The 16585-nt window shown below is 44.5% G+C and overlaps 1 protein-coding gene across 1 annotated transcript in view; it reads left to right on the top strand.

Annotated features, from left to right (window-relative positions):
• Positions 1–2271: 2271 nt before the first annotated feature.
• DUSP10 (dual specificity phosphatase 10) overlaps positions 2272–16585 on the top strand; it is a 43572-nt gene continuing 29258 nt past the window's right edge. Inside the window, exons 1-2 of the mRNA XM_054443485.2 lie at positions 2272–5348; positions 7536–8389. Coding sequence (XP_054299460.1) covers positions 7579–8389 — 811 coding nt within the window. The 5' untranslated portion in view covers positions 2272–5348; positions 7536–7578. The remainder of the gene's footprint in view (positions 5349–7535; positions 8390–16585) is intronic.

The following is a 16585-nucleotide window of genomic DNA, read 5'->3' on the forward strand; positions in this document are numbered from 1 at the left end:
CATGGTGGTGAACGCCTTGTAGTCCCAGCTACTCAGGAGGCTGAGGCAGGAGAATTGCTTGATCTTGGGAGGTGTGGGTTGCAGTGAGCCAAGATCATGCCACTGCACTCCAGCCTGGGCAGCAGAGCAAGACTCCATCTCAAAAACAGAAAAGCAAAAAACAAACAAACAAAAAAACCAGAACCACCACAACAAAAAAATCCCAACCAGGATCCTTTCTTTAACTGAAATTTTACTTTGGAACCCCATGAATAAGACATATATCTATCCATAGCTATATCTGCATCTGTCAGGTGTGGAGGTGTGGAGGACAAGATTGTGGTCACAGAGGCTCCACTTCTATTGCCCCCATTTGCACTGATGTCTTTTACACTTTGTATATAAAGTTTTCAAAATCCAATGTGTATTTTAATCTTATGGCACATCTCAATTCAGACTAGCCATACTTCGAGTGGCCGACACGTGTGTCAAATGACCACCACACTGGAAAATATAGATACAGAGCCTTAAATGGCTCAGAGCCTTTTCCTGAGTCACAAACACACCTGCCCATGAATTTTGTAGGAAAGGACTGCAGGCCTCTTGTGTCCAAACTCATAGATAGTGGGACAAGCACATGGCCCTGCCTCTGTTTCCATCATTACAGTAGCCACTGTCTTAGTCCAGTTGTGCCACTATAACAAAATACCTGAGACTGGGGAAGTTGTAAGGAACAGAAATTTATCACTCACATGACTTCTGGAGGCTGGGAAGTCCAAGATCAAGGTGCCACCTGCAGGTTCACTGCCTGGTGAGGGTCCGGTCTCTGATTTCAAGATAGCACCTTGTTGCTGTGTCCCCACAGGGGAATGGAAGAAAACTAACTCACTCCCTGAAGCCCTTTTGTAATGGCCCTAATCCCTTCCATGAGGCTTCTGCCCTCATGACTTAACCACCTCCAAAAGGCCTCATCTCTTAATACTGTCACACTGGCGATTAAGTTTCAACATATATTTTGGGGGAACATCCAAACCATAGCAGCTCCTTCCTTCAGGGAACCCTTCTTATCAGCCCTTCCCTAGGCCTCGAGAGTGTTGTTGGATGTTTTGCCAGGCTGGTCTCAATGACCTCAAACACTTACCATGCCACTTTCCTATTCCTCAGCTTATTCCCCACTCCTTCTGGTATAATATCATCTTTATCCTGGATTATTTTTAAGTTTTCTCCAAGCCATTCTCTGCCTTAATTCTAGTACCTCCAGAAATCTACCTTGACCTTGAGGATTATTTTGAAGGCCCCACCTTCTGCCATTACCCTACACACTTAACCATTTAAGTGCACAAAAAAGAAGTAATTTAATTAATACATTTGCTAAATACTATCCATATTATATCTTATATGTTGGCCTCAGTTATCGTCATCTTTTGACTTTAACACATAGCACTTTGTGCTGAAACAGTCAATATTTTTCTTATGATGTTTGTGGGAACAAAGATATGCTCAATACAATCATGTTACAACATCCAAACTGAATGAAGATGCTTCACTGTTTCTTTGGGACTGAAACTAACATTAAGGCTCTGCTGCTGGTTATTGATATACAGATCAGATTTGTAGCCATTGGCTGACTAGCATTACGAATTTAAGTCTCAGGGCATTATATTTCAGTGTAAGTATTTTCACATTTATCACTCAAAAACAGGAACAGAATCACTTCTTCTTGTCCAAAAGATGTTCTGAAGAGTAGTGAATGGAAAAAAATTCCATCTATAATCTGATTTCTTTCACCAGTCTTATGACTTGAATATAAACTTGGAGATGCCTAACTTAAAAAATAACTACAACTTTGCTTATATTCATAATCTGGTAATTATTCCATGTTTCAGGTTTGATACATGATAAGGAATTTTGCCATCTTTCCCAATGTTTCAGCCTGGATGGCTTAGATTCTTAGTCAACTAAATTATAATAATCTACTACTTTGAAACTATAATAAAACAATCATCTCATTACAAGAGTTACATTTCTTTTTGAAATTACTTTTCCTTTTTGGGCCTGTGGGAAAAGCCGTTAAGAACTCTTCTGCAATTGTGTAAATCTATACTTTGGGCTTAGATATTGAGGCATTAGAAATGAATTCATCATTTATAGATCATACATACCTTTAAAGATAGGCACCTTATTTCCTAAAGCAAGTAAATTAATTTTTTTTTCCACTGAATGCCTTTTATCAGCAGGAGATCTTTTTTCCCCCCTGAGCGCTTGAATGAGTTCCCTTTTTCTTCTGAGTTGGGGTATTACCATTTTATGGATAAATGAAGACAGAGACTGGATGAACAGATATAACAGATAGAGTCAGAATCAGAACTTAGAACTCTCAAACTCTGAGTTAATGAAAAATTTTCCCATAATTGGCTATGTTTAGGGAAAGGTAAGCTTGCAGCCTTCCAGCTCCAGATAGATCAAGGGTAGAACCTCTGGGAAGTTCTTTTCTGACTTGTATAGAAATTACCCAGAACCCAAGTTTCCTGACCATAACCTGTTGATTTTCAAACATTTAAGAACCAAATGGTGTGCCCTAAGCACTCTGCTATTATCAGGAGGGTGAATGGATGTGTGTGTTGGTGTGTGGATGGAGAGAGGTGCAAACCAAAAATAAAATTCTAAGCCCCCCTTGCCCCCCCCTGCCCCGCCTTCCCAGGCAACCCTCTGAACGGACTAATTTGTCAACCAGGGCTCTTGTAAAATTTATCCTGAAAGACTGGTTCAGGCCACGAAGGGAAGTGAGGGTGGGACATGCCCCATTCATTATATATCAACCAACGGACTAATTTCTCAACCAGGGCTCCTGTAAAATTTATCCTGAAAGACTGGTTCAGGCCATGAGGGGAAGTGAGGGCGGGATGAGCCCTATTATATATCAACATGGACTTTAAGTCTGATAAGAAACATTTTACAACCTATTCTCTCTGAACCTGCTGCCTGGAGACTGCATCTGCATAATAAAACTTTGGTCCCCACAAGCTCGTATCTTAACCCATACATTCCTTTCTTTGATCTCAGGTCTTTAGACAAACTCAACCAATTGTCAACCAGAAAATGTTTAAATTTACCTATAGCCTGAAAGCCCATCCGCCCCTTAGAGTTGTCCAGCCTTTCTGGACCAAACCAATGTATTTCTTACATGTATTTGATTGATGTCTCATGCCTCCCTAAAATGTATAAAACCAAGCTGGACCCCAACCACCTTGGGCACGTGCTCAGGACCTCCTGAGGGCTGTGTCACAGGCCGTGGTCACTCATATTTGGCTCAGAATAAATCTCTTCAAATATTTTACAGAGTTTGACTCTTCGTCGACAGACGTTACACAAAATCCTCTCCTATGTAAGACTATCGGACGTGTACGTGATGCCCGTCGTAACACTGGTGTGAAAAGCTGGACTGGGGGGTATGTACCTGCATGTAAGTGGAGGTGCCCAAGGGGATTTCTCTTCACAGCTCATTGAGCATAGCTGACTTGCTAGCTATGGTCTGACACCTCCTGATTTCAGATCTGCCCTGAAAACAATGACATGAATATGCCCCTGCTACTCAGTATACTATTAGGCTTGGAGTCTGAAGTAGACCTCCAAACCCCATCCAATCAGGTAAGGGAGAAAAACGATAGCCCAACATTCCCTAGTGCTCATAATATTATTATTCCATTATTTCACTTTTTATCCCTTCTCTCACAGATAAAAAAAAGAAAAAGCTCTACTTCTTTAGGGTTCTTGGACGTAGACTCTCCACAGTTCATCTGGGGTTGTTCATCTCCACTTCTTTTTGTATCCCAGGGCAACTTTCCTGCAGTTTCCCTAATGAGAATATTTTCCGGACTAGGCATGGGGCGGCTTCCCCCGCCCCCTACTCTTCTCCCAGGACGGGAGCTGCGGCCAGCTACCTGGGGCCGGCCAAAGTCAGGGGAGCGGGGAGAGGCGGCGTCACCTCCTCCACGCTCCTCCGGCCCCATTCAATCTAGCTATTTGCACTCGGCTCTGGCTCTTTTCCGCCAGCTGCGGCTGTTCTAGAAGTGCCGGGCTGCCGGTCCTGGCCTCGGCAGGGGCCGTGCGGGACCGAGGGGTGGCGGCCGAGGCATGTGGGGCGGGTGGGTTGCGCGCGGCTGGCACGGCGCGGGGACCCAGCGCGTCAGGCGGGAAAGGGGGGCGGCGGCGGGCGCGTAGCGGGCCCCAGGACGCCCGGCCAGGGGATTGGCCTCTGCACCGCTGCTCAGGGCGCGTCCCTTGCCGCCTCTGGCGTCGACTCAAGCTTCCTCCTCCGAGCAGCCCTCAGTGGCGCCGCCTTAGTGCTCCGGGTCGAGCCCCGGGAGGGTTAGCCTGGGGACGGCAGGGGCGTGACCGGGGCGCGGAAGTAGGTGAGCAGCAGGGCGGCGCGCGGCGGTCAGGCCGGGACAGCCAGAGGGGCAGCGACATCTGCGGGCGGGCGGGAGGCGGACGCTTCCCGGGAGGAGCAGGGCCGTCGGGAGGACGCAGGCCGCATCGAGGCTGAAGGGCCTCCCTGTCCGGGACGGTCAGCTGCCAAGTTCGGGCCCTTAGCGCGTGGCCCCTGGGAGCGGAAGCATCACCCCTGGCTGCGCGCTCATGCTGGTCCTAGCGCAGAAGACCCGGCGAGGTCCGCGAATTTTGGCTTAGGGTTTGTCAAGTCACCTCGAGCGACTCGGAGAGAACCCGGCGTTCCCACTAGGGACGGTGATCTCAGTCTCTTTCCTTTAGAAAGTTACTCCGATACTTTTGATCATCCGTCCATAGTAAGGAGGAAAAATAGCGTGGTTTGTCCCCCGGTGAGGGAGTATTGGAGGATCCCGTCCAGTGGGAAGAGCCAGTTTTAGGGGAGCAGCGCGTCCAGCCCGCTGACGCTTCAACCTGGTAAAGGGTTAACTGCATCCTGCCGGTTCGGTTTACATGTAAATAGAGAGCAGCTGCTCCGCGCGGCCCTGGCTGGCTCTTTTAAGTTTTTGATTGGTTGCCAATGACATCACCGCCCGTGTTATAACACCGAGGACCCAGGGCAGCGTCGGATAAACCCTCCTTAAAGAGATGAGGCCACGCCTTCTTACCCGCCCCCTAGGCTGCCCATTGGTCGCGGGGCTCTGTGAGGTAGCGGTCGGCTTTCTCCGGATTCTTATTGGTCCAGCCCGCCGTCGGTCGGCGGCGAGTCCGCCCCCTCAGAACCTTACATTTACAGTGTAGCAAAAGAGAAAGTAACTATGTTGCTGCTGGAGATCAATGAAGCCAAGTGAATGGGGGCTGAATGTGCGAGTCCATAGCTGAAGCGGAGCGCCAGATGGTGGAGGAATACACTTATTTATGAAGTAAGTGGAAGTCACCGCGACTACTCCTGAGAGCCCGGGACTGGAGGGGGAGGATTGTAAGGCGGTGCTTGTGTGAGTGTGAGTGTGTTTGTGTGTGTGTATGTGTGTGTGTGAGAGAGAGACAGAGACAGAAAGAGATGCGATGCTGACGGAGGAGCTACAGCAGGTAGGGTTATAAGGTTCCGGCTGTTGGCTCCTGCTGCCCTGTACGTTTACTCTCTCTGCAGTCTACTTGGATTTGGGGCAAAGAAAAAAATGAGGTTTGTTGGGATGCCTTGCGGCAGTTTTAAATGCCCGGGGCTCATTAGTGCGCTGTGTGCCGAGGAGTGAAGAGGGGGCGGGGGGATGTTAAGTGCTCCAGGAGTGGGGAAGAAGCATTCTCTAACCACTTAATTTTCTCTCCAGCTCTTGCCTAGTGGTGGAAGGGAGAGGGGATAGCTCAGTATTTCTCTAGGAGATTTTCTGGGCCAGACTGGATGGTTTCACGGGCAGTATATACGCCCGACCCTCTGCTGCAGGGATGCAGGTCTCTCTATACACCCCGTGTGTGTGTGTGTGAGCCGTGAACTCTGTGTGGAGGTGGGGGTCCCAGCGTGTGTCTCTGTGAACACGCTTATGCGTCCCTCTCAAAAGAAATGGTATGTTGATCCTGGACGTGTCCTACCAGGTAACACAATAGCAAAGACTTTTACCGCTTGGTCCAACCGGGAAACAGTTATAGCTTCTGGAATAGTACTCGCTCCTCAGAAAAAATACTACGCAAGGGAAGGGGGGTTGACTCCTTCGCTCCCATCCAAAGGTGGGTGAGAGAAACCCGAGTCGTTGGAGATCTGCCGACGTGATGGGTGCGTGCCCCGGTGTGCGCTCGTGAGTGTGGATTCCGCCTGTGACACTTTGGTTCTGTGTCAGAGAATGGTGACGGTCGTGTGTAGACGGATGAGAATGGTGACGGTCGTGTGTAGACGATGATAGATGGCATTTTTCCTGATAGCTCTTAAAGTTCGTTTAGGTGAGCGTCTCTTGGCGTGGGGTTTGGTGTCTTTGCTATGTGCATGTCTAATAGAAGAAGAAGAGTTAGCAAGCCTGGGTTGTAGAGTGCCCCTGTGCCTACAGGAGGAAGGAGCCGTCTTTTTGCAGACACTTTTTGAAATCAGAGATTGATCCGGTGGGCAACAATTCACTGCCCCTTTCAACGAGTACAGGCTAATTGGGAGGTCCTCTTTACGGAATCAGTACCCTTGAAGGGGGGATATCTGTATGGGATTGAAACCTTATACAACGTGGCTGCCTCCCATTGAGAGAAGCTCTAGGATGCACAGTCTGTGCCAGCCAGGGAGATGAAGAGGGGAGGAGAGCCCAAGTTGTCCTTTCCAGGCAGGAATGAGGGTGGGGGTAGATGAGAGAGCAAAGAGTGATGGATTTGCCGGGGTTGGGGTTTCCAGGTTTCCAGATCTGGCTCCATGGCTTGAGATTTCGTTTTAGGACACCAGTTAGTAGTGAAAAGGGGAAATGCAGATTAATTTATAAGAGGCCAAAAGACAACATGTGAGGTTTTAATATGACTGTGTTGTGCTTTTCAAAGGACCCCAATAGAGAATGGAAGGCAAGAATAGCTCCAAGTTAAAGAGATTCACTTAAGGGGATTTGCAGAAAGTTGACATCCACCCTGATGTATATTTAGCTGCTGTACATTTCTGTGAACCATGCCAGTGCTCTTGGTTACCCCTTTGCCTTTGCAGCGAGTGAGGGAATTAAATGGCAAGCATGCAAGGGTGGACAAATGGGTCTTTCTCAGATGTTTGCAGTGTACTTGTGCCCAAGAGCTGAGGTTCAGAATAGATGCCTCTTAAGAGCCTCCCTTCTGTCTTCAGCTTTTCTAATTATTTGTGCTTGTACCTTCTCTACAGCTGAACTTTTATGTAGGTCCAGGAAAGTTTGTTCATTAACATTTACAACATTACATCCAAATTTAACCTTAGACTTAGCAACCAAATTGATTGGAGCCGTCAGGTTTGCATCCTCTTTGAATACATAAAAATGAATTTCAAGTTTTGATAATGGTATGATAAAGGGCAATTAGGACGACTTTGCTCAGAGGGATGCAAAGGTCTTTCCTAGGGATTGGATGAGACTGCCTTTTGTGTCATGTGACTTTATTCTTTCTTTCCCCCTTCCCCTTCTTTACAGACTGTCTTGAGTTCTTCTTGAATTGCCAGTTTTCAGCCTCCTCATGCCTCCGTCTCCTTTAGACGACAGGGTAGTAGTGGCACTATCTAGGCCCGTCCGACCTCAGGATCTCAACCTTTGTTTAGACTCTAGCTACCTTGGCTCTGCCACCCCAGGCAGTAACAGCCACCCTCCTGTCATCGCCACCACCGTTGTGTCCCTCAAGGCTGCGAATCTGACGTATATGCCCTCATCCAGCGGCTCTGCCCGCTCCCTGAATTGTGGATGCAGCAGTGCCAGCTGCTGCACTGTGGCAACCTACGACAAGGACAATCAGGCCCAAACCCAAGCCATTGCCGCTGGCACCACCACCACTGCCATCGGAACCTCTACCACCTGCCCTGCTAACCAGATGGTCAACAATAATGAGAATACAGGCTCTCTAAGTCCATCAAGTGGGGTGGGCAGCCCTGTGTCAGGGACCCCCAAGCAGCTAGCCAGCATCAAAATAATCTACCCCAATGACTTGGCAAAGAAGATGACCAAATGCAGCAAGAGTCACCTGCCAAGTCAGGGCCCTGTCATCATTGACTGCAGGCCCTTCATGGAGTACAACAAGAGTCACATCCAAGGAGCTGTCCACATTAACTGTGCCGATAAGATCAGCCGGCGGAGACTGCAGCAGGGCAAGATCACTGTCCTAGACTTGATTTCCTGTAGGGAAGGCAAGGACTCTTTCAAGAGGATCTTTTCCAAAGAAATTATAGTTTATGATGAGAATACCAATGAGCCAAGCCGAGTGATGCCCTCCCAGCCACTTCACATAGTCCTCGAGTCCCTGAAGAGAGAAGGCAAAGAACCTCTGGTGTTGAAAGGTAATGCCCCTGCTCCCTTCCCAAGCACGGTCCTGATTAGCCGGGTTCACTTTGGGTTTTCTCGTAGAAGTGACAGCATTCTCCTTACCCTGGCTACCAAAGACCAAAATAGACTTTATTCTTGTCTTCCCTTCTATGCTCTTTATTGTTTTGGTTTAGTAAGAAAAACCCAGCAGCACTGAACTGGAAGCCAGAAGATCTGGGTTCTACCCTTAATTCGGGTTCTAATTTGCATTGTGCAAGTCATTTCACCTCTCTGGGACTGTTTTCTCATCTTTCTAAAAAGGGGCTTTATACACACCAGATGGTATCTCAAGTCATGCCTGGTCTGCTAGCTCTATTCCAATCAATCACTAGGTGGAAAGTTATTGTCTCTCAGACTTGACCAATGTTGATGGAACAGAGGAAGGAGCAACTATGGTGAACTACAAGTAAACCTACAGGTACCGGTTCTTATTGTGGGAAATTCTTTCCCTTTCTCACCTTTCTGACCAGCTTGACTTTTATGTGGTTTATAAAGTGACCTTGAAGAAGGGCAGAGCTTCTTATTCTAAGGCCCCATATAAAGTATAAGTTCACCAATTATATCCATTCCTCTGCCAAGGCTCCAAGGGAACAGAGACGTTTTTATGAAACACTCCCTAACCCATTGTTTTTTCTGGCCTCACCTGACAACAGTTGGCATCATGGCTCCTCCCAAGATGGAGTAATGGGTCACTTGCCCCAGTATACTGAATGCAGAATAACTGAGATTAGCGGAACTGAGCTCCAGCAGAAGGAATTATTCACTCACTCTTCTCGGAGCACCTTCCATACCGTGTTGCCTAACCTTTCCAAGTAGCCTGCATCCTGTGCCCAGCCTAGTTGCACCTCTTTGCCCTCAGGTACTGACTTTTGGGGCACTGTATATCACTCTCATTCGGCATCTTTTACCTGGTGGTGGTAGTGAGAGATAGTCATCTTCTCTCTTCTCTCCTTTTGTGTTTTGAGCCAAGGTACACAGTTTCTGGGTCACATCTCCAACCAGTCTCCTAAAGTGTGTTTACCAAAGGTGTTGCTGAGTTTGAACACATTGCATATTTAAATTGCAATAGGCCATGTGGGTGAGCAAGTTAGTTATTTTGTCTCTATGGGACAGCTTTGCCATTCTCCTTCTTGTCTTCCCAGTGAGGCATTCTGCCTTTTGTTAAGCAGCATTCTGGGAACTATAATTCTGAATTCCATTGACACAATCTCCTCTTCCCACCCTCCACTCTCCTCAAACTTGCCCTCATGGGGCTACACTACCACAAAGGCACATCTCTCCTTAGGGCTGGTGGGGTTTGTGGGAAGGAGAACATGAAGGAATTGTATGTAGAGCGTTCCAGAAGCTTCTAGGCATTTCCTGGTGGTGGTGGTTGTGGTGGTGGGTTTTCTTGGGGTCACAAATATCTTCAGATTTCCTCCATATAGCTCTGTATTTTATTGTTTCTCTATTCTTGTTTGGTTGACTTTGAGTGATTCCCAGGATATTTACCCTGCTATTGTCTTACCATAATCTTGATGTGTCTGGCCTCTTACAAATGAGAAAATCCTACCAAGGAGTTTCCCATTTGTAATGGTTTGTCTTGGGGAGCAAAGAGGAGGATAGCCAATGATCATGATGAGCTCCTCTTTTCTCACGCAGAGCAGGTGTTCATGATAAAAAGCAAGTCTTTTGTGTCTTCATGATCTGAAGAGAGGAAACAACATGGATCAAGATGACCCTAGACCTCCTAATCATGGGGATGATTAGGAGTTGCAGACCCTACCCTCTATTTTGCAGTGGGTGGAGTTGTGGGTAGGGGTGACCCATTAGTCATTGAGAAGTGAATCTCCTGGGTGCTACTTGTGAAAGTGAGGTTCCTCTCTCCCTTTCCTGTGGATGCAGTTGAGATTTTGGATAGCCTAGACTTGTTCCTCAGTGTCAGAGTAAGATTGCCTCAATGGGGCGGGGCAGGACACACTGCTGACCTCACCACTGGGCGCCCTGGGCAGCCACTGCGAGGCCTCGTCATTTTCGAGTTGGTGAGACACCGCGGCAGTCGACTTGGAAGACGCTCTGGTGGTAGAGGTTAGATTATTTGTAGCTTTGGGGGCCTTTTCTTCAAATGTCTGGGAATTTCAATGAAAATATGTAGTTCAGGAGTGAAGGGGTCTATATTCTGCTTTATAATTATCATTGTCATTTTGGTATCTTTTGGGAGAATGGCCTAAATTTGGGACCAAGATGGAAAAGAAGGGAAAGGAGTGGGTCAATATTAGAATGCCCTTCATTATCCTTTCAACTTGGTAAACCAGAGATTAATACCATAGCACCATTGTGGTGAAAGACAGGGTGGGCATTCCCCAAAGGCATGACCAGCAGACTTCTCCCAGATTCTTGAGTGGGTCAAGCAGACCATTCTGGTCTGGCTTCTCCTCTCACATTTATTTGAGTAATCCAATCCCCTCCCTTGGTGATAAGATTGTATTTCAGCAAGAGTGGTAGTGGTACCATTTCAGAAAGAGTAATTTTTGCAGGGAAGTTGGTGGGAGCAGGGGCATAGTTAGAACATAAGGAGGAAACTTCTAAAGGCTTGTTAGTTTATTTTCAGAGATTTCAGTACAATCTTGGGTAATTTATGGCTGGCCCATCTGATGCTCTGGTTTATGTTTGTAAACACTGGTTGCTACCCTCCCTGTCCAAGCTCCTTGTCCCCCTGTCTCCATGCCATACTCTCCATTTTTGGTGCTGTCTGTCAAGTAGAGCGGCTGCTAACTTGCCATTTTAGTAATGCTGTGTCAGGTTGGGAAGAAACCGATCAGAGGCATGGCAGCCCCTGGGATTAAGTTACTGTTCTAATTTACAGTGCCCTCCCTGTTGTGACCTATGTTAGAATCTATGTTTTAGTCTCATCTTCTGAAGAATAAATGGCATCAGACCTGTGCTTCTCTTCAACTTCGTGAAAATGATCCAAATGAATAAATATTTAGGGATTTGTGAGGTCTTTGAAAGAATTATATTGTTTTACTCAAAGCTGAATTTTAATCAACTAAAACTTGCTTTCTAGTCAAACTGAATAAGAAAGCTAAACAATTCTAGACCATCCATAATGAGAGCTACTGTTTTTGGTATAAAGTTTTTCAGGCTCCCTTTCTTTTCAGTAAAGCTGGGTTTTGTCATTTACTTAGGTAAGAAGAAATAGTCTACTGCACCTTTTTCTTAAAGACAGTATATGCCTTCAAAAATGTTATTATAAACATTTTCAAGCATATAGAAAAGCAGAAAAGTGTGTAATGAACATCCATATACCTATCAACCAGATTAAACAATTATATTTTTCCTATTTGCTTTCTCTTTTCCGTTGAAATATTTAAAAATATAATATAGATAATGTTTTAATGTATTTAAGTATGTTTAATGTGTAACTTAATGTTTCAAATTCAATAAAGCTGGAAATATTTTATAGTATACTATGAACAATATTTTCACTCGTAAACACTTGAGTGTCATGTACCCATTTTTAAGAGCTTTTCAACTTAGAATCCCTCAGTGACTGACTGGCAGTCAGGTCTACAGAGAAGCTTTCCTCCCTGGCAGTGGGAGGGCTCCAGGTGCCTCCTTGGGGTCTGTGTGTCCCCCTTCCTCCCTGGTATGTCAGAGCCCATGCCTGTACTTGCTCTATGCTGTTGTAAAACAAAGAATGACCAACTGCTACAATCTTTATAGGACTGCTCTGTACCAAAGGCCTTTACTGGGGAATGAGAGAAGAAGAGGGAAATGGTTTAAAAGGATGATCCACGGGGAGGATTTGATCATGCAGGCAGTTAGGCCTTTATACTATAAAACTTCATCACTCCTTAGAATTGAACACCATAGATTGCACACTTTTCCCTAGTTGAAAAGAATTCTGAAATATACTCTTGTTGGCAATGTAGAGTTCTATGACAAAGTGGATGGCTAGGCTCAGAAATCAGAGACCTGTGAAAAATATTCTGTTTCTGCCCTTTTTTGGGGGGTGGGGTGGGGAAGGGAATAAAAGTCTCCCCTTTTCTCTCAGAGATGTTATGAGGATTTCAAAAAATATCTGAAATAAAGACATATCTACATTCACAAATGTGCTGTTGTTATTCTGAGCCTCTGGTTAACATCCAAGGCTAAAATGTCAAACATTAGCCTTGTAGCGAATGATGGAGAAATCAAGGCAGAATTTTGGATCTAGTCAGCCTGAATGCTAGTCTTGGCATTCTCCCCTCTAACTAGGTATGTGCCCTTGGGGAAGGAACTAAATCCTTCAGTTCCTTAGTTACCTCATTAACAAAAAGAGGATATAACAATAGCTATCTCAAAGTGTTAGTTTCTGAAATAAATGAATTAATGTGTGTAAAGTGTTCAGAACTTTACACACATACAGGGTAAGCACTCCATAAATATGGTAGAATGTTGTTATTGATATTGATTGAAAGGAAATAATAGTGCCAGTAAAAAGGCAAACTTTGTTCCTAAGGAGTACAAATAACAAGCTAGGTATAGTAGAGTGTGTGTGTTGCTATGGCCTAAAAATAACTTGGTGACTGTTAACTAATTTAAGTAGCATAGAGTTGGAGTGCCAAGTAATTGCAAAAACATATTGGGCCAGGAGGCTGGAGTAATTTGGGTATATCCAGAATTATTTGTTTTAGGGAAATCTGTAAAAACATGATAATAATTCTGTCCAAATAATGTCCCATAACAAAAGCATAAAACTTTTTAGCTTTGCTTTTTGTTGCCTCTCATCATCTCATCAGGAGGATTTATTTTTGGAATAAGGATTGTGGACTGACTATAAAAGGGTAGATGGAAGGAGGGGTGTGCTGGTTCCTGAGCCTGGGGTTGTGATGAGTTAGAATGTGAAGGAAAAAGGAGGGAAGGAGTTGAATGGCCTGCTCCTGTCTTTCAGGAAGTCCTGAAACTTCTTTCTGAACTGCTGCACAGTTAGTTGGCTGTCCTCTTTCTGAGCTTTTGGGTACACTCTCCTGCTTCCTAATTTAAGTGTAGGTGAACAGATAATAGAAATGAACTCTCTCTCCCAGCCATGTTCTTGCTTCATCTGTTCCTCATTCACGATGTGCTCAGCAGAGTGAAATTTTGCTCACTTACACCTGGGTTCAAATCTAGGCATTTCCATTGACCAACTGTATGCCTTTAGGCAAATCAGGATCTCTCAGAGGCCAGGTTTTCTTCATTGTAAAACAGGGACAGCTCCAGCATCCTAGGATGAAACAAGGTAATATAAAGTACCTGGCATTTGATGGCTGTCAATAAATCAAGCCTCTGGACTCTGCTCTCCTACTCTCATGCCCTAATGTAAGAACCTCTTACATTGCAGGGGCAGGGGTGTTGGGGAGGATGGGCAAGTCCTTCTAAGGACAGTACTGTGGGAGCTTGTTAAGTATGAATACTCTTGCCCTTACCAATTCAGAACAGTTAACTTAATAATCCAGCTTGTCATGGACAAGTTCAAGAAACTCCTCTCCTGGCAATAGTGGACACGATTTCACATTAGAAAAAGCAAAGCAGGGGAAGGAAACTGAATAGGTAAAGCACTTTGCCTATTTCTTTTTTCAAAACACAATGTGTATAGGAGAAAGGAGAAGGGAGAATGGTGAATATGTACACTTTTCTACTTGGTCCTTTGGGCAAACCCATCTGAAGGTCTGACAAAATTACGGGAGCAGAAAAACTTTCCATCACATACTCCTGGTGCATACACCCTCAGGGACTAAGTGGGAGCTTTTGACCAGTAGCAAAGATCTAGTTCCTTAAACCCTGCATTATCAGAAGCCAGAACCTCCAAGCCCCAGCATTGCTGAAGAGCAGTTTGGGCATGACTGGGTGATATATCGGAGTGCTTAGGCAGTTTAATTCAAGTTGGTTGAAAAAGATAGACTACATACTAAGGAGAGAAATTCTAGTTCCAGGAAAGGTCATCTCACCTTTTTGGAACTAAAGAATCCCAGCTTCGAGAAGAGCAAGGAACTTTAGAGGGCCCCTAATCCAGTAGTTTTCACTGCAGGCTGTTCATTGGTATCACCTGAAGGTGATTTATAACCTATGATGCCCAGTTCCTGTGTCCAGAAAGCCTGATTAAATTGGTCTGGGGTGCAGCCTGCACATCAAGATTTTTTTAAAGCTCCCAAAGTGATTCTAACAGGCAGCAAAGTTTGAGAAGCATTGATTGAGTCCAGTATTCTTATTATGCCACTGCAGGAAAGGGGCTTGTCCAAGGTCACATGCATGATTAATTTTAGAGATTTGGTCCTTAATGTTAAAGTAGGTCTTGCCAGGTTCAACAGATTCAATAGATATCAACAGACTGGAGGTATTCATATGTATTATTATTTAATAATAACAGAATCTAATATATAGCATAAAAGATAAGATTTTTGAGTACTGATGCCTTTTTTCTTGAATTTTGAGATTTCAGTTCAGAACTAAAAAGACCGAAGTCTGAGGACTTTCAAAACCAGCAGTTCATGGTCTATATATTTACCTGGATATTAGAATATGGACCAAATATTAATGTTGATTTAATCTCTTCATCTAGGGAATCTAGTGGTTTCAGCTCTTAACAGCTGTCAAAACAGCTATCAAAGAAGCCCAACCATCTTAGGCTTCTAGGGACTTTTTGGTAGGTGGTCTCCACAGCTGTACAAACTTGTGGGTAGAGGAGATTCATTTGTTTGTTCAATAAATATTGTTGAATGCCTTTGGTGTGCTAGGCACTAATCTGCAGGCTGGGCAATCTGCATCACAATGCTTATCATTCAAATGCAAGAAAGACAACATATATGGATGGGACCAGTCTTCCAGATCCTTTCCATCTTGGAAATTGTGTTCGTGTTTCTATTCTTCATTTTCTTCTGCCACACAATCTTATTTAGGGAGGGTTTCATCTTCACGAAATTTTGTTATCCTGTGAAGCACATGTTTGTACTTTTTTTTTCTTTTTCTTTTTTAAGAAATAGCCGGCTGGGTGTGGTGGCTCATGCCTGTAATCCCAGCACTTTGGGAGGCTGAGGCAGATGGATCATGAGGTCAAGAGATTGAGACCATTCTGGCCAACATGGTGAAACCCCGTCTCTACTAAAAATACAAAAATTAGCTGGGCATGGTGGTGCGTGCCTGTAGTCCCAGCTACTCGGGAGGCTGAGGCAGGAGAATTGCTTGAACCCGGGAGGCAGAGGTTGGAGTGAGCCAAGATCGCGCCACTGCACTCCAGCCTGGCGACAGTGAGACTCTGTCTCAAAAAAAAAAAAAAAAAGAAAAGAAAAAATGAAATAGCCTAGCCTTTTCTAAATATGTCATGGGTCAATAGGATTTCTTTCCAATGTCTTGATCTGAAAATAAATGATTGGTTGGTTTTTAATGAAAAATAAATATTTATGCCCTCTGTGCCTCAAAAGCTCAGGGCTGACAAGTCTCCTCTGTGTGGCAGAGTGAAACTTTGTAATTTGGACCCCCCTAATTTTGTACATGTTGATGATAGGAATAAGGGCTTCGTTTATTTTCACTGCATGCTGTCTATGGAAAGAGGATGTGCTAAGCAAACAAGCATTGTAAACAATATTTCAGAGGCAAGGTTTTGGCCTGCTTTAAAAAAAAATGTTTGCAAGTACAATTAAAAACCAGTATAAGGGACAAGGGTGGGATGAAAACATGTCTCTAAGATTTCAAAGCCTGTGTTATTTCCCCTAAATCCCCTTCAAGGAAGATTTGAATCCCTCTTCAACAAATTTTCATTGATTGTGTTTCTATTATATATACTGTAGACTCTATATTCATGAGTGTAATCATACTAATTCAGAAAAATATAGGAAGAGAAAATGAGTATGACCTGTAGCCTGAATTTCATTGTAAAAGATTTAAAAATATACATTTTATATTAAAATTGATGTAATCTTTTAATTATGAAGACTTTGATTCTTTCGATGTTTTCATCCATAACCCAAGAGCGAGATCTTGGCATCAGTTTTTCCCAGGTTATGTCTACATCATCTATTATTACTTAAAAGTTGGAGTTACATATATAGATATATAGAGAGATATAGATATATGTAATTTTTTTCATTCCAGTCCCCCACCCAAGCAAGACCCATATTTTATGTAACTTAAAAGTAAAGAAAAGAAACCTTGAGCATGTTTTCGGATAAGGA

Source organism: Pongo pygmaeus, chromosome 1, assembly GCF_028885625.2.
Source record: "Pongo pygmaeus isolate AG05252 chromosome 1, NHGRI_mPonPyg2-v2.0_pri, whole genome shotgun sequence".
NCBI lineage: Eukaryota > Metazoa > Chordata > Mammalia > Primates > Hominidae > Pongo > Pongo pygmaeus.